The following is a 21,733-nucleotide window of genomic DNA, read 5'->3' as shown; positions in this document are numbered from 1 at the left end:
CAAAGGTAACCATATCAGGGGCATTAGAGAAGTTGTATAACACTCCAAGCACAGATGTGGAAGACAGAAAAAGACTAGCGATACTTGTTTTGTTGGGCGGAGTACTAGACCATGGTATCAAGAACACTGATGTGATTCCCACGACCTTAGTTGACATGGTCGATAATCTAGAGTTCTGTGAAGGGTTTCCCTGGGGGAGATACACCTTTGAAAAAATATTCGAGCAAATATGGAAGATGTATGCAAGCAGTTCTAAACCGAAGGAGAGATGGCATTGTCCGGGATTTGTGATACCTCTTATGGTAAGTTAGATTTTTTTGTATGTTTTTTAATTTGATTGAGCGTTCGAGTATAGATGTTGTTTAATGTAATTGTTTGGTATGTTGCAGTTGCTTCCTTTTGAATGCGTGGAAAGCTTAGGCGCAAACAGATGGTATATGGCAGTGGAAGGTGCTGATCCAGCTTGTCCTAGGATGTGCAAGAAGCGCATCCAACCGGGCCTGTTTGTCACACACACAAATGTGATGAAACAGATCGGTGTGACTTCACAGGTATGTAGTGTGACCAGTATGACTGGTATGACCAGATGTGAATGATCATATAAGTCTGTCTCATATAACCAATTGTCATAATGTTCTCACTGATTACAAGCGCCATTTCTGTTCAGGGTATACGAAGTGTTCTTCAAATAGAGGAGGGAGAAGAACATATTTTTTTTAATCTACATGAAGATGAAAGTTGTCATCCGGAGGTTCAAAATTGGATGCAACAATTGAAGATGAATCCGAGAAGTATTTGTTTTGAGAAAATACGTGAGTTTGATGTCGGTGGTAGAGCTTCCGTCAATAATGCAAAGAGGAAGAAGAAAGGCAAGGGAAAGAAGCGAAAACAAGAAGAATCTGAAGAAAAAGAAGAAGAAGGAAAAAGAATGGATGTGGAAGGAGAAGAAGAAGAAGAAGAAGAAGAAAAAGAAGAAGAGGAAGAAGAAGAAGAAGAAAGAGGAGAAGAAGGGAAAAATATATCTTTTGAAAAGATATTGGAAAAAAGGATAATTGCAAAAGTCGAAAAGAGGTTAACTGAAAAGATCGAAAGAAGGATAATTGAAAAAGTTGAAAGGGTTCTGAAGAGGGCAGGAATCACCGTTGAAGCAATAGATTGGTCTGAGATAAAGCGCAACAAAGAGGATGATGTTTCAACGGGTAGTCACTATAACACGAACACCGAGTTCGAATTGAGATCTCGTTCTTCAGAAGAGAATGTGGCTTTTTCAAAGCATGAGCGAGGTAAAGTCATACAGTTTAATATTTAGTTTTGTTTAGAGTTTGAATAGTGTAATAAGTGTAGTCATATATGGTCTCACCAGTCACACTTATTTGGGTTAACGAGTTTGACTAGTGTGACTAGTATAGTCATACATGGTCACACTCGTCTCAATTATTTGGGTTGGAGAGTTTGACTAGTATGACGAGTTTGAACATATAACTCTGTTAAATTGTTTAATTGGTTATACGCAGGGCATGAATCTGTGCGGGAATCTGATGATGATGAAGAGATTCATGCTACGCCAAAAGCAACATCTCATGTTGATGAAGAGGGAGAAGAAGAGATTCGTGCTACGCCTAAAGCAACATCTGATGATGATGAGGGTATGGTACACTCACCGAAAAAATTGATTGCGTCGTTCGTCCTCTCTTTGTCTTTGTGTTTATGTGTTTGTTTCGGGTTTAAACTCCAATAGAGTAATGTTCGATCCTGCTGCTCCTAAGGAGTCGGTTCAACAGAGTAAACGACCGATGCGCAAAAGAAAAAAGGCTGTTAAAAGTCCATACACTGCCTTTGGATCGACAGATCCACCTTCCAAAAAACAACGAACAAAGAGAGAAACCAAAGGTCGAAAAGGAAGAAAGGGAAAAAGGGGGAAAAAAGGGAAAAAGGATCATGTGGAATCTGATCCCAAAGATTCTGTGCCTCCAATTGATGATGATGAAGTTCATGTGGAATCTGATCCAAAGGATTCTGCTCCCAAGGATCATGCGACCCAAATTGATGATGTAATTCATCAAGAAGTTGATCCCAAAGAATCTGAGCCGGAGAAATCTGAGTCCAAGGAATCTGAGCCCAAGGAATCTGAGCCGGAGAAATCTGAGCCCAAAGAATCTGAGCCCAAGGAATCTGAGCCGGAGAAATCTGAGCCCAAGGAATCTGATCCCAAGGATCCTGCGATCCCATTGGATGGTGATGTCCCGGTGCAATCTACGGTGGTGGAATCTGAGATTCCTACTGGTCAACGCAAACGCCCTGTTTACGTATGGATTCCTCGAGAGCCTATAATAATGGACAATATTGTGCGAGCTGAGTCTTTTGTTGAAACGACCACAAGAAAAGCAAATGCGCTCTTCAAGTTTATGCAAAAACCAAGAGAAGAGAGGTTTTGGATATCGAGGTTGAATCACGTAAGGAAATCACGATTTTTCGAAGACTTTCTACAAGAAGGTGTATGGCTCAAAGACAATGTAAGTATTTTGACCGATTATACTAGTTTCGTTGTTTGACCATTCATATTTGGTTTGACTAGTTTGACTGTTTTATTTTTTGTTTTACAGCATATCGACGAAGCAATGCACGAAATCCGGAAACGTGTAAAAAAATTTTCACCGTGCCACAGGAAGTACTTCCTCTGTGACGTACGTTGTTGTGAATACTTCAAATGGTGGGAAATGGGGCAAAAAGAAATCGGTGGTGTTGGACAATACATGAGTGGGGACTTGCCACTTGACGGTGGTAGCAGGAAATTGGAACACTACAAAGGTTTCATCAGTGTGCTGAATATTCCGTCCTTGGCAAACCCTAACATAGGAGTCCATTGGGTCACCGTTAAAGTGGACTTCACCAGGACTGTGATCGAAGTGTACGACTGCAACCCAAATATGAAGGAGGCCACGGTTAAAGTCATTCATCACTTAAGCAGAAGTATCCCAGATGCCTTCAGGGTTAGCGGGACCGGCCGAATTGACGTTTCAAACAAGTTTTCCATCGACTTTGTATCTGGCATACCTCAAAACGAAACAGGAAGTGAATGTGGTGTGTACAGCATCAAATATGCAGAAGCACTCTACATGGGTGAACCGAAGTTATTGGAGGAAGTCAACGATGAGGTAATATATTTTATACGTGAAAAACTTGCTTGCGATATATTTGCTAATGGCCAAGAAGTAACGGTGTCTCCAGAGGAACGTCAAGATTCTTCTTCATGAACCCATAATCCTCTTTTTAATTAGTTGTATTTGAATCGTGTGTACTCTCCGAACATATTTTAATCATATGTATTTTATCGGGTAAAATCTTCTTACTATTGTCAAACTCGTCACACTCGTCAGTACTCGTCACACTCGTCAGTACCCGTCACACTCGTCAGTACCCGTCAAATTCGTCTCACCGTCAAACTCGTCTATTAGTGTTCTCCTAACACATTGGCTTAGGGTAGGAAATAGTTTTTTTCCCCATGAGTTACGGTTAACAAAAACTCGTTAAATATGTTATAATAACCCCTATACACCACCCTGAACCGTCGGAACTTAATTTAGACTATCGATTCGTTTTCACAAATCGTCAAACCCGTCACACTCGTCAGTACCCGTCACACTCGTCAGTACTCGTCAAACTCGTCAGTATTCGTCAAACTCGTCTCACCGTATCGGTTTTCGCGAATTGGGCTAATGCAAACTGTAAACTTATCAATTATCATCTCATTCATCAAGTATCTCACGATGCATCTCAGTCTAGCTCTCAAATTTTAACACCTTTTTTATTCTCACAATGCATGTTCTCTCAAAGAAACCCTAAAGCTCTATTAGTGTTCTCCTAACACATTGGCTTAGGGTAGGAAATAGTTTTTTCTCCCATGAGTTACGGTTAACAAAAACTCGTTAAATATGTTATAATAACCCCTATACACCACCCTGAACCGTCGGAACTTAATTTAGACCATCGATTCGTTTTCACAAATCGTCAAACCCGTCACACTCGTCAGTACCCGTCACACTCGTCAGTACTCGTCAAACTCGTCAGTATTCGTCAAACTCGTCTCACCGTATCGGTTTTCGCGAATTGGGCTAATGCAAACTGTAAACTTATCAATTATCATCTCATTCATCAAGTATCTCACGATGCATCTCAGTCTAGCTCTCAAATTTTAACACCTTTTTTATTCTCACAATGCATGTTCTCTCAAAGAAACCCTAAAGCTCTATTAGTGTTCTCCTAACACATTGGCTTAGGGTAGGAAATAGTTTTTTCTCCCATGAGTTACGGTTAACAAAAACTCGTTAAATATGTTATAATAACCCCTATACACCACCCTGAACCGTCGGAACTTAATTTAGACCATCGATTCGTTTTCACAAATCGTCAAACCCGTCACACTCGTCAGTACCCGTCACACTCGTCAGTACTCGTCAAACTCATCTCGTCACACCGTATCCAAAACCCCAAACTGGTTTGACCAGTTTGACGACCAGTTTGACGAATATATTAAAGAACACAAATTCATGACAAATTATATAAAACGAATACAAATTCATGACAAATACAAATTACACCAAAGTCTTCATCATATGATTTGAATACAAATTCATAATAAATGTAGTATATAATACAAATACAAATACAAATTCATTGCTCATATACGTCTGTGACATCGATTGACGTACTAACCGAACCTACCGAATATGATTTTCTTTTTCGAGTCTCACCAGGTCCAAGAAATCGGTTTTGTTTAGGTCTTCCACTCACCCGTTTTTCTTCCACTATAGGCGGTAAAACCGTCATTTCTGCAACGAACGATGGCAGATTCCAATCACAATAATCGGGAACCGGATACACAGTCTCTTGGTAAGCCATACGCCATGTATCCCGCCTATAGTATTCAGAACATAGATCGTATATCATATCGCCTTTTCCGATCATATGTGCTGCTGCGATTGCATGACTGCAAGGGTACCTATCCACATCAAACATTCTACAACCGCATGTTCTTTCTCCAAGATTAACCAAGTGTCTTCTACCTTTGTCATCCCTCACCTCAAACTCGCCAGTAACACGATTCAGTTCTTGAACGTCAAACGTACATGCCCTCTCATAACGTTCATGCAACTCTTTGTAAACAATTGGTGTTAACTTTTGAGATTCATCAGCACTACCTGCTTCCAACCTGTGCCTGTTAAACCATTCCACCGTCTTTCCGAGACAAATATCAAGTAGACTTAGGATTGGGTACTTTTTTGCCTTCTTCAATACGGAGTTGATCGATTCGGCCCCATTGGTTGTTAACAAGTTGTACCTTTCACTCCTAAATTTACACCTTGCCCATTTCTCGGGTGCAAGTTCTTCCTTCTGCATGTACTCGGCTACTTTGGGATATTTACACATAATGAGATATATTCACATTAGTTCATAAATAATACTAGTCAAACTGGTCACATTAGTCAATCATATTAATCACAAGAATCATACCTGCTCTTTAGATCATTGTACAACTCTTCAAACTCACTGATCGTGTAGGCTGCTGCACATTTAAAAAACAATTTAGTGACGGTCTCACCATTTGAACCCTTTCTTCTTGTGCCTCTGTTCACGTGCACTTTTAAATTCTGTGCTATGTGCCTCGCACAAAAGCCATGTTGCGCTTGTTTGTATACTCCTCTCACAGCTTTGATTATACTTTTATGTCGATCAGATAGCACAACTACATCAGGACCATCCGGTATTACTCCGCTTAGTTTTGTTACAAACCACAACCACGAAGCATCCTTCTCTCTATCTATCACACCCCAAGCTAAAGGATATTGGTGATGATCACCATCTTGGGCAGTTGCCACAATCAATGCTCCCTTATATTGGCTCGTCAGAAATGTTGCATCAATAGCAACCACTTTACGCATATAGTTCCATCCTTTTATAGTGGCACCCAAGGCGATGAAGAGATATTTGAAAGTTTTGTTATCATCTTCCAACTGAATGCTCGCTATAGTCCCAGGATTTCTTTCCGTCAACATGTGCAACCAACCAGGAAGCCTACTGTAATGTTCAACATGATTACCACGAATCTCATTTTCAGCACTGTGCTTTCCTCTCAATGCCATCATATATGATACACTCGCACCGTACTTGAGTTGCACTCGTTCTACTATCTCTTTTGCTGTGGGAGTTTCAAGCTTACCAGCGTATTCTTCCTTTAAATAATCTCTAACCAACTTTGCTGAACCTTTCAAAGCTTTTTCTGATTCGGATACTGGTCTGCAAGTATGAACGGGATTATGTGATCTTACACTAAAACGCACAGAATTCTGAATCGCTGCGATGCGCAATTTCCAAGCACAACCCGATCTATAATTGTTCATAACAATACATGGATTTCATAATACATCTAGTATGCAAGAACATGTAATGAATCAAATACTCTCCTAAAACATAGAAAGTATTAATACATCAAATGTAACTAAATAAAGCTCATAAACAGTACATCATAGAGCACTAAACTAACACCTCGCATAAAAGCCATGTTGCGCTTGTTTGTATACTCCTCTCACAACTTTGATTATACTTTTATGTCGGTCAGATAGCACAACTACATCAGAACCATCCGGTATTACTTCGCTTAATTTTGTCATAAACCACAACCATGAAGCATCCTTCTCTCTATCTATCACACCCCAAGCTAAAGGATATTGGTGATGATCACCATCTTGGGCAGTTGCCACGATCAATGCTCCCTTATATTGGCTCGTCAGAAATGTTGCATCAATAGCAATCACTTTACGCATATAGTTCCATCCTTTTATAGTGGCACCCAAGGCGATGAAGAGATATTTGAAAGTTTTTTTATCATCTTCCAATTGAATGCTCGCTATAGTCCCAGGATTTCTTTCCGTCAACATGTGCAACCAACCAGGAAGCCTACTGTAATGTTCAACATGATTACCACGAATCTCATTTTCAGCACTGTGCTTTCCTCTCAATGCCATCATATATGATACACTCGCACCGTACTTGAGTTGCACTCGTTCTACTATCTCTTTTGCTGTGGGAGTTTCAAGCTTACCAGCGTATTCTTCCTTTAAATAATCTCTAACCAACTTTGCTGAACCTTTCAAAGCTTTTTCTGATTCGGATACTGGTCTGCAAGTATGAACGGGATTATGTGATCTTACACTAAAACGCACAGAATTCTGAATCGCTGCGATGCGCAATTTCCAAGCACAACCCGATCTATAAAACTTGCATCTTAATTCCCACAGTTTCTTATCAGACTTTACTGTAGCATAACCGAAACAAGCCTTAACTGCGCCTATCCGTACATATTCCTGAGCTGCTTCCTTACTATCAAACTCATAACCAATACTTATATTCAACCCATCGGTAAAATTGAATACAGAAAGAGAAAACGATGTGTCCTCCGCAGCTACCACAGCCAAATTATTTAGATCATCTCCATCTCCATCTCCATCTCCAGCACCATCACAATCAACAAAGTCGACTTTGTTGGTTCCACAGGCTATACCAATTGCAGGTTTCTCTTTCAAAACAATTGCATCTTCTCCTACAACAATAGTATCTTCATTATCCGAATCATCTATAAATTGTATCGTATTACTCGCAGCTTTACTTTTGAAATCAGGACTCTGAATCATATTGTTATTATAACCTGCATAAAGTACAGCCCCATATGGTCCAATACCAATACCACTAACGGAATCAGGAATGTATTCCACACCGTTATCTTTTCCATATTCCCTTGCTCGCAGCTTTACTTTTTCAATCTCCACGTGAAGCATGCTCCTTCCTCCGTTTATTTTGTCCATGAGATAAATAAACACTTGCTTATCATTCGATATGTAAATCGGCTCACTATTTCCTTTTATAGTCGGCAAGTAACTTAGCTTGATAGCTGTTTTATCTTTATCTACGTCCAGTTCAGAATGTAACTCTTCAACAAGCTGGTTGTATGTCAAATCAGTCGGAGGAAAAAGGAATATCATTCCTTTACCATCTTTAACTTTTCCATCCCATTCATATTCCCCACTCGAATTCAATGTCCACTTGCCACCAGACTTGTAATAAATAATCGTCATTCTTTCATCACTTGCATCCATTATGACTGTATAAAATAAACACAAAATGTGAGATATATGATGATCAGTTTGACGAGTATGACCAGTTTGACGAGTATGACCAGTTTGACCAGTATGACCAGTTTGACAAGTATGACCAGTTTGACCAGTTTCGTCAATATGACCGGTTAGATGGGTTTGTCGATTCTGATTATTTAGAAGAGTTTGACCAGTTTGACATAGTTTAATTAATGTGACCAATTTGACTAATGTGAATCATGATAATATTGATTTAACTCAATTAAGTCTACAAAATACGACATGCTATTGATATATATGTCACATTTTACTCATTTATACCATATGAGTCGAATATAAACATGAAAACAACAAAACCCTTTCATAAAAAAAAAATCCTAAATGCCCAAAGTATATAACGGAATTTAAAGAAGAAAACTTACCTATATATGAGATCTATGCTTATTGGATGAGATTATTGGAGATTTCGCTTGTTTCTCTCAACAAATTTGGTGAGAATCCACACTGTAGAGGAGGAGCTTGAAGAGAGAGAGAGAAGAGAGAGAGAGCGTAATATAGGCGCGAAAAAATGGAAGAAAGGAGAGAGAGAGCGGGAGAGAGAGGTGGAGAGAGGAGAGAGAAATATAAAAAAAATATTTTTGTTTTATTAAATTATATAAATTAGTAAAAGGGTATTATAGGGAAACTACATTTATAAGGTTATATTTGATGTTGTCTTTTTTCTTTTTTTTATGGAGGGTATCACTTGAAGTACAATGTATCATTTAAGGGCATTTTTGCAATTGGCCCCGATAAACCCTAGAAGAAACCGGATTGACGGAAAATTCTCTGTTTTTTCTGGGAAATTTCCGAGACAAGTCCATCTCTTTTTCTTTCTGGGCTTGTTTGGGGGAATTTCTTTTTGTGCAGTTTTACTTTGGTGGTTTTGTTTTTTTCCTCTACACTACACATGCCGGTGGACATGGATAACTCATCCACAATTTCCGCCGAGGCAAGCGTCTCCTCCGCTGGAAATCTAAATCCACCTCCCAGATCAGCCGGAAAAAAGAAGCGCAGCCTTCCCGGCATGCCTGGTAGCTTCAAAATTCCATCTTTCAGTTGATTTTTGTCTCTATCAGAGAAATTTGATTCTTTTTTTGCTGATTCCTGTTGCTGAACATGGGTTTCAGATCCAGAGGCGGAAGTCATATCTCTGTCTCCGAAAACCCTACTAGCGACGAACCGATTCGTCTGCGAAATCTGCAACAAGGGTTTCCAGCGTGACCAGAATCTCCAGCTCCACCGTCGAGGCCACAATCTGCCATGGAAGCTCCAACAGAGATCGAGCAAGGAGGTGAAGAAGAAGGTATATGTTTGTCCGGAACCCACCTGTGTTCATCACGACCCCTCACGCGCGCTGGGGGATCTCACCGGAATCAAGAAACACTTCTGTCGGAAACACGGCGAGAAGAAGTGGAAGTGCGAGAAATGTTCGAAGAAGTACGCTGTCCAGTCCGACTGGAAGGCGCATTCGAAGATTTGCGGCACCAAGGAGTACAAATGCGACTGCGGAACTCTGTTTTCAAGGTTCGCCGGAAAATAATAACTGAATTCGATCTTTTTTTCCTTTTCAGTCTCTGCTTCTTAGTTTAATTTAACCTCTTGAGTTTCGTTCGATTCTCATGCAGGAGAGATAGCTTTATAACGCACAGGGCTTTCTGCGACGCTTTGGCTGAAGATAGCGCCCGAAACCACAACCACAGGAAGCAGCAGAATCCTGAAATGGGTTCCCGGAAAAGTCTGGAACCCGACCAGAAACCCCCCGCCGCCCCTCATTCTCCGCCGCCTCCGCCGCCGCCAGCTGCGGATTCGGTCCCACCTCCAGCTCCCGCGACGGCGGCTTCTGCCGCTGCTGCTGGTCAGGTTGATGCTACTAAACCTGCTAAAATCGCAGATCCGACCTAGGTCCAGACGTGGTGCCCTCCAGCTCCCGCGACGGCGGCTTCTGCCGCTGCTGCTGGTCAGGTTGATGCTACTAAACCTGCTAAAATCGTATCTTCCTCGTCCTCATCTATTCAGCATTCAGGTAATGTTCTTCGCCCGTATTCCAAATTCGGAAACTTTGGCGTATTGGATCGCGTTATGTCCTGATGTGAAGTGTTTTTTACGGCTTAGCCAAATTAAGAACTCCGAGAAAACCTCTGTTACGTGTTCTCTGTTTTACCATTGCGTGATCTCAAAGACATGAAAACCATGATTGATTCTGCTTTTTTTCAGATCAAAGTTCATACATTTATGATTTATTAAAGAAAAAGTCTCAACCTTTATGTAAATGACCCTTCTCATTTGTCTGCCTTAGCCGCAGAATCCCAAGAAAACTATCCTGAAGTTATTGAAGAATCTCCAAGAACGATTGGCTTGAACGTGAACACCAGCAATAGCACCGGCTCGAGCCCAAGCACAAAAGGAAGTTACAGTGACAGTAACAGTGTGTTCGCTGGCCTGTTTGTGTCGTCGACTGCCTCGCCAAGCTTATACGTTTCTTCTTCCACAGCTTCGCCGAATCTCTATGCACCGTCCACACCCATCGAACCCATCTCTCTCCGCCTCTCGTCAAATCATGGGTTATCCTTATTTGGGTCTACCCTGCAGGACCCAGCTCAGTTCCTGAACCCTCTGTCTCAGCCAGCCATGTCTGCCACCGCTCTGCTTCAGAAAGCCGCCGAGATGGGAGTTTCAGGGGGGTCGTTGCTTCACAGATTAGGCATGGTCCCATCTTCTCCATCGACCATGGTTCAGAGCAGTGACGACTCGTTTCATGGGCTCGGACTGGGACTGTCTTGTGGCGGCGGAGATGGTGGCTCGGGTTTGCAAGAGCTGATGATGGGAAACTCCTCTGTGTTTGGTACGAAACAGACAACACTCGACTTTCTGGGATTAGGATGGGCTGTTGGCAGAAGTAGTAGTTGATGGATGCAGCTATGTTTGATCATTATTTTAGTTTTACTTAGTAGTGTCTTTGTTATACTAAAATCCTTGTTTATTAATATTAGTGTTTTTTGTATTTTCCCTGTAAATTGTTGGTTTTTCAGAATTGTTTTAATCGAATTTGTAAATGTTAAGTTTTTTTTCTATTTTTCAATGATTGTATTCCGAGAAGCCTTGTTTTTTTAAGATTTGTACTGTTTGAAAGTTTTTGGAATTAGGAAGAGATAAAAAAATATATAATTCATAATTTTATATTAGTTATTCATATTTGGGTTAAGTTTTTGATAAATTTTATAATTAAGTTAATATCCATAATTGGTATATTTTAAAAAAATAAATTTTCATTTTGTGTATATCTTACATAGGTGTCAACTTTTTTTTCCTCCTAAAGGTTTGGAAATTGTACGATTTATCCGAAACAATTGGTGTATGATACGCATCACATTGATCAAATAATAGATCACAAAAACATGCAGATGTTTACTTTACATGTAAATTACATATATAGAGGAATCCATTCCATATGTTGGAGTATATAATTATTCTCCGACATGTAAAACATATCAATATCGTAATCGTTTTCTGGTACGAAATTGCCTGAGGGAGACGAACTCGAGCTTTTATTGGTCGATGTTCCTCCGCTTCGTTCCGCGAGCTGTCGAATTTTATTTTTGGCCTCGGACAATTGTTCTTTGAGTTTTACTACCTACAAATTCACCAAGGACAAAAAAAACAAATTTCATTGCATATTTATCATACTATAAAACTTGTCTATATCACTGTTATAACTTTAGAATTTAAAAAAAAAAAAGGCGATAAATACCCAAACAAGTGAACAACAACCTGCCACGTGCCCATTGTTCTTTTTGTTGATCATTTTAAAAAATGTATTTAGCCCCTTAAAACCCGTTATGTAATCGCTCACCCTAAACCCACATCGGATCGAATATTCGATTTTAATCAAGATCTTCGATTTGCATTTGCACTAGAATTATTCAAAACCACATCAAAATATACGATAATAGATAAAAAAATAATAGTAAATTCACGTGAAAAAAGAGTACCTGAGACTGGAGGTGACATTTCTGGAGGACAACATCGTCATGGAGAGTCTGGAGTTTGAAGAAATCCTCCTCGAGCTTCTTGTTCTTCCAACGAGCCCTACGGTTCTGGAACCAGACGGCGACCTGTCTGGGTTCGAGCCCTAACTCAGCGGCAATCCTCTCTTTCCTCTCTGACTCGAGCTTCTGCTCTCTCACGAAGCTCAGTTCGAGGAGCTTCGCTTGCTCCTCGCTCAGCTTCCTCTTCCTCGAACCCACCATCTCAGCCTCTGATGATGATGGCGATGACCCTCTTTTCCTCCTCCTCATCCTCCTCCTCCTCCTTATCACCAGTGGCTTTGTCTCACCTAATCGATCATCGTCATCATCACATGGATCGAGGAGCATTCATATGGACAGCTATGGGCAAGGAGAGTAATACTGTACCATGCAAAGGTGGAGTTTGGATGGAGGAACCCGAAGGGTACTCATGCGGCATGAACATCAAGAGCTCATCCAAATTATGAAGATGATACATTTTCTTCTTCTTGTTTTTTATGCTCTCTCTCTCGTTTTCAAATATGTTGTCTCTTTCTCTGTGGCTGTGAAGGGGTGCGTGTGTGTTCTGGGAGGAAGAGTGGATGAGAATGGCTGTGGAGCCTAAGGAGGGTTTTATAAGCTGGAGAGTTAGGGTTGAGGTCTGCCTTTTTCCGCGTTATTTCCCTTATGCCATCGCTTGTGTCTTAATAAATAAAACATGATTAGTTTACGAATCTCCTTTTGCCGGATGAGTTTAGGATTATTGTATCTACAAATTATGACGTGCCATGCTGCTATTCGTCCGTACTTATTGGAGCGTGTGATAAGAAACGAAAATGAGGGAATCATAAATTAATAACACCATGGTTTCATATGCTAAGGTTTGTGTACATTGACCCGAGGTTTATATAAAGAATCCCTTTTAATACATAGTTAGTATTATGCTAGCTAGTTTACATAGAATAGTAGTTTTTCAATATTGAGATGTAGCTAACAACTAGCGAAATCAAAGCAAATAAACGCATCATTTGTATATATAATCGACGTGGATGGATTTTTCAAATTACGACGTGATTGAAAATAAAATTATCGGTGAATTTGTCTAAGTTTTGAGATGAAAATTGTGTAATATTCCGGGGAAAATAATAAGGTTGGTGAGATAATTGGATAAGACTGATGTGGATCCCCAAAAAAACAACACACACAGAAGTTAGTAAACAAATTATTATAGCGACTGGAAAATAAAATAAAATAAAATAATAAAGTAAAATGGGTATAAATTACTGGAATAAGTGAGTATCGTAGGTTATGTTTTTTCCCCCCATTAGTTAGCAACATTGTCGTGTCGTGTCCTGTTCTTAAAGCTTCCTCTTCTTTTTTTTTTCGTGGCTCAAGATCATTTCCGTTGAATCTTGTAAGGTATCCCTATAAATATTCAGTTTATTAATTATATGATTATTCTTTAATCTATTCATTATGCGATTATATATATATATAACAAATGAAAAGCGGCGTAAGCATCTTGATTTTTGCTTACCCATTAAGGGGGGGATGTTGTAGTAGGCGCATTGATTAGTTTTTGACTTAAACCTATGGTTTCCATATTGAAGCATATGTGGATAAGATTTGGGGTTGCGTACGTTAGTTTGCCTCGGACAAAACGCAAAACTGGTAAAAAAATATGGTTATAAGGGATAAGGATCCGATTCAACCCTTTATAAATTCCATTTTCTTTTTTTTTGTAACATTTACTAAATTAATTTCATATGTATCCATATAATATAAATATAATAAATGGGAGGAAGATGCGTTATGGCAGAGGGACGATTCCTCTTTTTTTTTTTCACATGCATCTGAGTGGTGATTTATGATTAATTTGTCATTTTAATAATGCGTAATTAATTACGGTCGACTAAATAATCCCAATTAAATTACATAAAACTGATTAAAGAATTATATGTCAAGTTTATCCCGACAGTTGCCTCCCATGTTTCCCTAATCCAACTCTCTCATCTCTTTGCTTAACAGATCGACATTGGTCGAAATATTCCCTACGATTTTGCTTAGATTAATCGAAAGCTATTCATTGATTAATTTATGTTTTTGTACTTTTAATTATTAAATCGCTTTGTGTGGGCTGTCCACCGATTATTAATAATAAACCTTTAAATAAAGTAGTAGTAAACCCTTGTACTCCTTGAATAAATAATTAAAAATATAATTATGCATTAACAAAATCGGAGCTTAGAAACAAAAAATAAATTTATCATTTATCATCGCAGTGTTATGTTCACACATATGGCTGTGTGAAAATGCATATTGGTTCATGTGCTCTTAGCCCATTAATCTCGCCTTAATCTGGGATTACTTGGACTTAATCCGAAATCTTAAATGAGATTTAATCCCAAAGCCCTGGGAGGCGGACTTTGGATCGGCCGAGTAAAATAAGATATTCATATTCAAATCTCTGTTTAATTTTAATTTTAATTTAATCAATAACAGAAGATTATCCAATCTCTAATATAATCTGGTACATACACATACATCATTACGGCTACGCCCTTTCCTTTGATCACTGGATTAAAACTTTGGTTATTGACCATATTTTTTTTATTCTCTCTTGGAAACCAATACATTTATGAAATGCCGTCACTTTCCATAAAATATTGTACCTCGAGGTTATTAACTACTAATTAAAAAATTATTCACTGATTCAGATGTTAATTATAAACAAACACCATCATTTACTGTTATAATAGTCATGATTCGATGTAAACTTTCAAGGATGACAAATGGGCCACGTGGAGCCCCACGATCCGGTTGTAAGAATATGGACCGGCTTTAAGCACATGATAACAACTAGTGATAATTACAATTACTCTTAATTAATTGTATTTTTTTCTCCTAAAAAACTAAACGATGACTGTAAAAACAAATGTCGTGCTGTGGCGGCGACAACTGTCTCTAGCACAACCCTTTGTCGGGATAAAAGAAGCTGTCTTAGACCCAACGACACCGGAATGTGATTATTACATTTAAATAAAAACCATAATAAATAAAACATGAACTTTTTTTTTGCAACTTCTTTTTCCGTAATTTAGTTTTTACATAATTCACACTAAAACAGTACAATCATCTATGGGTTTAATATGGGCCCGAAACAGAGTCGTCGGGTCTTGGGCATTCTATATAGTTGAACAATATGTACCATATCTTAGAGGAACTGTCACATGCGGTGTTGTGATAAGCGAAGAGATACCTTTATTTCGTTTTCCCCAATCTCTATGCTCCAATAAAATGCAAGATTCCGCCATTAAAGAAACACAAATTGATGAGTGTGACGAACATAAGACAAAATTTAGCTACTCCCTTCTCTTATAGGATGTCAACACTACTAGGGAATCTTGTCTTATTTTATCAATTAAAAAAAATCCAGTTTTAATGGGAAAAAATATTATTGCAATCACTGGAAAACGGATCTGTGATGTAAACAATACCAACTGGGAATATTAAAATATTATTTACAAAATCAAATTATCTTCCCAGAAAAATTAATAATACACTTTATGCATCATAGTCCACTTCGTTGGTCTTCTATATTTGGAGGTCCAATTGTGGTTATTAAATTTTCGGATTGATTATTACACAATCAAGTAAATTCCATACATATATATATATATATATTAAAGATCTTAAGGTAACAGTTTATTATGTCGATTTTATACTATTGTACCTTGTAAATACTACATAATGATATAAAAATTCCAAACATTAATTTCCCGTATTAATTATTAGTGTTTTTTATATACAAGAAAACACAAATTTTAAAATAGAGGGCCGTTGACCGGTGGCCGGACCACCCACACGAAACGTTGTCGGCTCAATTCGAGACCCCAAGCCAGCTCGGTTAGCTGCCTAGGCGAAAGAGAACCTCCGCTCCCGAAAGAGACGTAAAGCACCGACTCGTCCGGTTGTTTGCCTAACCATTCCAAAACCGGGTTTCCATTTTTTGACGGTTCGACCGGTCTGCACAACGGACCGATTGGATAAATCGGTACACGGGCAATCCTTCCGAGGAATTTCGAGTCTTGCAGCGATTTCAACGACTTGGGCTCCATTTCTTCCCACGTATTCACCAATATACCATTGGTCGTCGGAAGAAACCGACCGAAATCGATCAACCCACGGTACAACGGACTGGTCCGGTCGAGATATGCGTCGAGAGTATCCTCATACCGGACAGGTTCACAACCCGGTATATCGAGCGGTTTCTTGTAGTTGACGTGCTCTTCTTCGACGGCTTTGTCAAGCGTCGGGAAATACATAACCACCGCGAGAAACCGCGCATTGGAAGCTATCAGAACATACTTCAACATATTGAACTCATCGGCAAGTGGCAAAGCCTCGGTGCCGAACAAGTCGACGATGAGAGCGGTCGGCTTATGTTGCATGTTTGAGATCCTAGACCGGAGGGCCGGGAAGGCCTCTCGTATAATGGCCGGAATCGAGATCCCCAAGTGGGCTGATGGGTCAGCCGCGGTAGAGATTTCCGGCGAGGGAAGGCCGACCACGTCGACGAGGGCTGCGTCGCGGCCGAGTGAGTTCAGAAACTGGGACTGAGCGGAGGCTTGGTCGGCTTGGAGGACAAAGACGGTGACGCGGAAGCCATGGCCAGCGGCTAGACGCTTGCCGAGCTCGATCACGGGGATGACGTGGCCCATACCGGGGCTTGCTAAAATGGCGGCGTGTGGTTTCACGACCTGCATGGCTATGAACTGTGATGGGGTTGAATTTTATTTGGTCTATATTGTTGATGAATGAGGATAGTGGTTGCATGGGATTCATGTGGGGGCGTTTTATAGCCTTTTTAACGATCGATGATATATAACTTCAAAAATATCTACTTTGATTAAATTAAACTTTACGTATATATTTATAAATTTATTTTTTATCTTAATGAAAAAAACAGAATAGAAAATTAATTTATCGTTAGCTTTATATATTATATTTAAAATTTATTTATTACTTGATGATCATCTTCGTATATAAAAATAACAAAATAAAACATATGCTTTGCTCAGTTACTACTGCTGCCTCAAAACTTTTGATATTTCTCATGGTACAAAGTTCCAAAATGTTTTTTTTTTGTGGTTATGACTAAATAAATAAACAACTGCCATTTTATCTTCGGACCACTATTTCGATTTATGTCTTCCAATAGAATGCGAGATTCCTCCATGAAAATAGGAGAATAAGACAAAGCTTAGCTACTCCCTTCTCTTCTAGAAGGTCGAAAGTGTGTGTGTGTATATATATATATCACATACTTGACTCATCGCCGTCTTTATATAAACGAAAATAAATATTTGGCAATTATGGGCCTTGAATAGAAAATGCACTACTGGGCCGTTAACTATTCTCCGTATTACAGATAGATTAAAACGTTCTATCGCCCAGTAATTTTTAGTTTTAGTTTTAGTTTTTTATTTTTGATTTTTAGTTTTTGTAAATCCCAGAAAAATGGAGTTTTTTAGTTTTTGATTGATTTTTTCAAAAAGACTTTCTAAATTTTTTAACAAATAATTTTATTAAAATTTGAATGTCTATTTTTGTTTTTAGATTTTAAAAATCCCAAAAATCTATTCCATTTCAGGCCCAAGTTCTACATGTAATATATTTTTAGAACTAAATTTAGATTGTTTTGTATCTGAACTGACCAATTACGAATCGACTAGCGTAATGTCTGGATCTATATCATCTCCGGGACATGACAAATGTTGACCAAGTCTTTGACTTTATGCCAACCGAGGGAATGGAGGCAAAACACATGATCCAACCCCCTCAGTGGCATATGATATATTATTGTTCTGAAATATAAGACTAAGTCATGCAAGATAAAATTGACTTCATGTAATGAAAAATAAGGAACATATAATACATTTTTGTATATGGTTGGGAGCATATATTATATATATATATATATATATATATATATATATATTTGTTTGGATGACGTTGGGAATCCGCCCTCGACCCTTCGGGCCGGACATCGCAACGCTTCACATCCCGGAATTAGTAGTCCAGCGGGCCGGACGAATGACACGTTATCGCGGACGGTAAACCCAACGACTCAACGCAATAGCCGGTAAGCCATGCCAAGAAGATAAACCAACCCGGAGATAACAGTCCAGCGAACTGATCAGTTGAGGAGGAAGCTTGACATCAGGACAAATCGAACCTGCCGCCTCTCACAATCTTGAGTATAAGCTGGGGTGGTCATTTGCCAACTGAGATGGGGCTTCCCCAGCATATAGTATATTTTACACTGCACCTAGATCTCCGACCGCGACCGCATTCGCCTTGCGTAGTTTGTAAAATTCGCAGTTATATTGAGGTTGATATCTATCTCTCGTGGATCAATCGTTTTTTCTTCCACGTGCAACAGTCCTCAATGATTTGATCCTTCTCTACGCATATTAACAATATCTTTTATATTTCTTCCGAATATATCTCATATATGCCGAACTTGATATAGATCCTGTCTTTGTCGCCATGTCAGTCCAAAAATACGTGAAACAACAAGAGAGAGATGGGTCACATAAGAAGATATTATTGGTTTGAGAAAGTGGCCAGATTCAAAGGGCATGCGTGGTAACGAAATATCACATGCCCCCAATTAAAGAAATCATAATCCAAAAATGAATGGAGCCTACATTAAAAAAATTCGAATCGAAAAAATCATACGTAAAAAAACTCATCGACCGAAATTCTACGTAAGTTGTATATAAAAACTAAATCCGAATCTATAACGAATCAACTAGAATTCTTTACATAAAAAAAAATAAAAATCTGGATCGAACAGAATTCTATATAAAATCAAATATAATACGAAATCGAACCTAATTAACGGATTCAAACGTAATTTTATATCACCTATCCATCTGCATATCAATTTCTAACAGTAAATTTATAAACTACTACTTTTGATTTAAAATGAAATTAGATTGAAATACAAGTGGCCTGTACATGGAAATACAGAGGAAGAACACGACGAAACACTAGAAGCTAAAAAGGTTAGAGGAGGAGAAGGCTCGATCAAATTGACCGGGTCAATCGAATGGTAGTGATTTTACGATAATGCCCCTCCTCAACCGCGTGCTTTGGCGTTTCCTAGCGTGAGCTCCAAGTCATCCACCCCGACCTCGTGAATCTTCTCACCCTCCCTCGGCTTTACCAATAAGCTTTGTTCCACCAGGTTAAACGTCGGCGACGGCGGAGCCACAGCCGCCGGAAAACAGACCCACCGACCGGAATCCACCGTCGAAACCTCCGACTCGTCGCATTCGGGAATCGCGGTGCGATTGAGTAGACCCCGTGTCGGGCTGGACGGGGCGGAGACGGCGAAATTACTGATTTGCCACAGGGGTAGCTTCGGGGTCGATCCTCTGGGGGAAGAAAGCGGCGGAGTGACAGGGGCACTGTTGGAAATTCGCAGGGGAGGTAGGTTTCCGGTGGACGCCAGGTTTTGGAGGTATGGGAGGAGGTAGGCCGAGGGGTTCGAGTCGAACCGGGTCGGGTTGTGGTCGAACCGGGTTGGACTCGGGTATGAGGACGAGGCCGGGCTCGCATGGTACGAAGGAACCGGGCTGGGGAAGGCCGAGGATTGTGGGCTTGGCTGCACCGAGGAGCACGCGCTCACGCGCGGCGGGGTCGCGCCTGTGCTGTCCGCCAGTATTGGTCTGGACCCCTGTTTGTTTCCCGAGAAAATTCACAGTCAGATGCGAGATCTAGATCTAATCCGAATACGGATCAGAGCAATGCAAGCGCATAGAACCCAGAAAAAGAACCGAGCATGCAGATCTAGAAAGAGAAAAGGCGGAACCTTTCGGTAGGTGGTGCCATCGTCTTCGACGATCCAACCGGCATCGGCGCAAAGGGCTTTGAGGACTTCGTTGTTGTCACAGTGCTTGGGGAGTCTGAAGTTGCCCTGAGCTCTAAGTCCGGCGAAAATCTTCGCCGCAACGGCTCGCCGGCGACGTTCTCTCCTCTTGTTATTCTCCCTCTCTTTCCACGTCGGCGTCCTCGCTCCTCCTCCCGCTGCCGTCATTCTCTCTCTCTCTCTCTCTCTCTCGTATTTTTCTGGCCGTGGATGGGTTTTGTGGTTAGTGCAGCGTAATTCTCGAGGAGAGAGAGACGAGGTTTCCCTTCACGAGGAGGAGATAATTGACAGAGAAACAGCTTTCGTTCTGCTACTAGTAATTTAGTGGGTAATATTACAAAAATACATTTAAATGTCGATTTCATTTACATGAGATACCCTTCAAACAAAAAACCTTCAAAAAAAAATTGGAAAAGAATGAAAAGACACCGTTACCCCTTTTAAATGATACACGTGTCAACATTTGAAAGAGAAAGATCAAAAATTGGGAAGTTACTAAATCAAAAAAATTTGAAAAACCAAACAGTTTTTTTTGCCCCATTTCGACAGACTTCATAGTATCGTTTCTTCTTCCCCTTCTTCAGTTTCTCTTCACTCTGTGATTTTTCTGTACGATCTTTCTGTGCGAGTTCGTCAAACTTGCACGAAGAATGGCTTCATCTTCATCATATTCGGCCTCCTCTTCGGACCCTATTTGCAAAGACCTCCAGGTATAGTTTTTGAACTCCGCAAAAATCAAATTTTTTAGGGTTTCGGATATACATTGAGATTCGGTTTTAGATTTTCTATTAAGTTTTCGTTAAGAATAGGGTTTGAAATAAAAATTTTAAAAACTATGGTTTGAATGACAAATTGTCACTGAAATATCGAAATAGGGTTTTCGGATTGGGTGAAAAACAGTGTTTTGTGAAAAAGACGGATAGAAATCGAGTCACGATGATATTGTCGACAGTCGGATGCACTAAAACATAGATTAATGGTCATGCTAGATATTAGTTAAACTTAGCGCACCCGTTAAACAAGTCAAACTATTCGAGTCTCGAAAATGTTCAAACTCGTCAAACAAGTCGGAGTTTGACGAGTTTGACGAGTTTGACGTGTTTGACGTGTTTGACGTGTTTGACGTGTTTGATAATGAGTGTTAAATTTGTTTTTGCAGGTACCTTTTGTGTATGATTTTAAGGACATTCATATGGCTCCTAAGATCACGACGAAATGTTATCCATATCAGACTGTTAGATCTCTTAAAAAGGTCTTGACGGATGAAGAATTTACATATTTCAAAAAAGAATCCCAGTTTCGGCATATTTTCCATCTCGCATGTAAGGACACATTGAAGATGGTTCCGGCATCAGTCCTCTTACATCGGGCACTAAAATTGGAAGGAGAAGTGAAACAGTTATGGTTTGTTCTGAATGGCGTGCCTATCAAACACGTCAAACTCTCTTATTTAACGAATTTATCAAGTGCGGACCACGACAATGTTAATAAACACCTCGTATAACAAATTTGATACGTAAATAATAATCGGAGCTAACTGAATTTAACACCTTATTTTGTTTAGCAATGCATGTTCCCCCAAACGAAACCCTAATGTTCTA

General features: G+C 39.7%; 6 protein-coding genes across 6 annotated transcripts; 3 read left to right on the top strand and 3 right to left on the bottom strand.

The window, feature by feature from the left end:
* The first annotated feature begins 155 nt into the window (after nucleotides 1-155).
* LOC104800374 (uncharacterized protein At3g43530-like) lies at nucleotides 156-1,052 on the top strand. The gene is made up of 4 exons (XM_010523174.1): nucleotides 156-302; nucleotides 390-551; nucleotides 668-869; nucleotides 1,048-1,052. The coding sequence occupies exons 1-4, from the start codon at nucleotides 156-158 to the stop codon at nucleotides 1,050-1,052; spliced, it is 516 nt and encodes a 171-aa protein (XP_010521476.1).
* A 690-nt stretch (nucleotides 1,053-1,742) lies between these two features.
* On the top strand, nucleotides 1,743-3,257 carry LOC104800373 (thioredoxin domain-containing protein 2-like). The gene is made up of 2 exons (XM_010523173.1): nucleotides 1,743-2,513; nucleotides 2,604-3,257. Exons 1-2 carry the CDS (start codon nucleotides 1,743-1,745, stop codon nucleotides 3,252-3,254), a joined length of 1,422 nt encoding a protein of 473 aa, XP_010521475.1. The 3' UTR covers nucleotides 3,255-3,257.
* A 5,685-nt stretch (nucleotides 3,258-8,942) lies between these two features.
* On the top strand, nucleotides 8,943-11,268 carry LOC104800372 (protein indeterminate-domain 1-like). The gene is made up of 5 exons (XM_010523172.1): nucleotides 8,943-9,220; nucleotides 9,317-9,713; nucleotides 9,815-10,044; nucleotides 10,147-10,212; nucleotides 10,486-11,268. The coding sequence occupies exons 1-5, from the start codon at nucleotides 9,097-9,099 to the stop codon at nucleotides 11,094-11,096; spliced, it is 1,428 nt and encodes a 475-aa protein (XP_010521474.1). The 5' UTR covers nucleotides 8,943-9,096; the 3' UTR covers nucleotides 11,097-11,268.
* Nucleotides 11,269-11,536: 268 nt separating this feature from the next.
* Nucleotides 11,537-12,866, bottom strand: LOC104800371 (homeobox-leucine zipper protein ATHB-53-like). The gene is made up of 3 exons (XM_010523171.2): nucleotides 12,602-12,866; nucleotides 12,179-12,522; nucleotides 11,537-11,820 (listed from the first exon to the last, which is right to left on the bottom strand). The coding sequence occupies exons 1-3, from the start codon at nucleotides 12,690-12,692 to the stop codon at nucleotides 11,611-11,613; spliced, it is 645 nt and encodes a 214-aa protein (XP_010521473.1). The 5' UTR covers nucleotides 12,693-12,866; the 3' UTR covers nucleotides 11,537-11,610.
* Nucleotides 12,867-15,891: 3,025 nt separating this feature from the next.
* Nucleotides 15,892-17,009, bottom strand: LOC104800370 (UDP-glycosyltransferase 72E1-like). The gene has a single exon (XM_010523170.1). The coding sequence runs from the start codon at nucleotides 16,957-16,959 to the stop codon at nucleotides 16,018-16,020; it is 942 nt and encodes a 313-aa protein (XP_010521472.1). The 5' UTR covers nucleotides 16,960-17,009; the 3' UTR covers nucleotides 15,892-16,017.
* Nucleotides 17,010-19,155: 2,146 nt separating this feature from the next.
* LOC104800369 (BES1/BZR1 homolog protein 1-like) lies at nucleotides 19,156-20,413 on the bottom strand. Its single transcript, XM_010523169.1, has 2 exons — nucleotides 20,076-20,413; nucleotides 19,156-19,940 (listed from the first exon to the last, which is right to left on the bottom strand). The coding sequence occupies exons 1-2, from the start codon at nucleotides 20,298-20,300 to the stop codon at nucleotides 19,341-19,343; spliced, it is 825 nt and encodes a 274-aa protein (XP_010521471.1). The 5' UTR covers nucleotides 20,301-20,413; the 3' UTR covers nucleotides 19,156-19,340.
* Nucleotides 20,414-21,733: the final 1,320 nt, after the last annotated feature.

Source organism: Tarenaya hassleriana, unplaced genomic scaffold (genome assembly GCF_000463585.1).
Source record: "Tarenaya hassleriana unplaced genomic scaffold, ASM46358v1 Cleome685, whole genome shotgun sequence".
Classification (NCBI taxonomy): domain Eukaryota; kingdom Viridiplantae; phylum Streptophyta; class Magnoliopsida; order Brassicales; family Cleomaceae; genus Tarenaya; species Tarenaya hassleriana.
Note: the sequence above shows the minus strand (reverse complement) of the source record. Positions and strands in the feature narration are given on the sequence as shown.

Bases quoted from the DNA above. Each gene is read 5' to 3' on its own strand.
- LOC104800374 (XM_010523174.1), top strand. From the start codon at position 156: ATGGTCGATAATCTAGAGTTCTGTGAAGGGTTTCCCTGGGGGAGATAC. The intron at 303-389 runs GTAAGTTAGATT...GGTATGTTGCAG, and splicing joins GATTTGTGATACCTCTTATG to TTGCTTCCTTTTGAATGCGT. The intron at 552-667 runs GTATGTAGTGTG...ATTTCTGTTCAG, and splicing joins AGATCGGTGTGACTTCACAG to GGTATACGAAGTGTTCTTCA.
- LOC104800369 (XM_010523169.1), bottom strand. From the start codon at position 20,300: ATGACGGCAGCGGGAGGAGGAGCGAGGACGCCGACGTGGAAAGAGAGG. The intron at 19,941-20,075 runs GTTCCGCCTTTT...GGAAACAAACAG, and splicing joins ATGGCACCACCTACCGAAAG to GGGTCCAGACCAATACTGGC.
- LOC104800373 (XM_010523173.1), top strand. From the start codon at position 1,743: ATGTTCGATCCTGCTGCTCCTAAGGAGTCGGTTCAACAGAGTAAACGA. The intron at 2,514-2,603 runs GTAAGTATTTTG...TTTGTTTTACAG, and splicing joins GTGTATGGCTCAAAGACAAT to CATATCGACGAAGCAATGCA.
- LOC104800371 (XM_010523171.2), bottom strand. From the start codon at position 12,692: ATGTATCATCTTCATAATTTGGATGAGCTCTTGATGTTCATGCCGCAT. The intron at 12,523-12,601 runs GTACAGTATTAC...ATGATCGATTAG, and splicing joins CCAAACTCCACCTTTGCATG to GTGAGACAAAGCCACTGGTG. The intron at 11,821-12,178 runs GTACTCTTTTTT...GTGAATTTGTAG, and splicing joins AATGTCACCTCCAGTCTCAG to GTAGTAAAACTCAAAGAACA.
- LOC104800370 (XM_010523170.1), bottom strand. From the start codon at position 16,959: ATGCAGGTCGTGAAACCACACGCCGCCATTTTAGCAAGCCCCGGTATG.
- LOC104800372 (XM_010523172.1), top strand. From the start codon at position 9,097: ATGCCGGTGGACATGGATAACTCATCCACAATTTCCGCCGAGGCAAGC. The intron at 9,221-9,316 runs GTAGCTTCAAAA...CATGGGTTTCAG, and splicing joins CAGCCTTCCCGGCATGCCTG to ATCCAGAGGCGGAAGTCATA. The intron at 9,714-9,814 runs GTTCGCCGGAAA...ATTCTCATGCAG, and splicing joins TGCGGAACTCTGTTTTCAAG to GAGAGATAGCTTTATAACGC.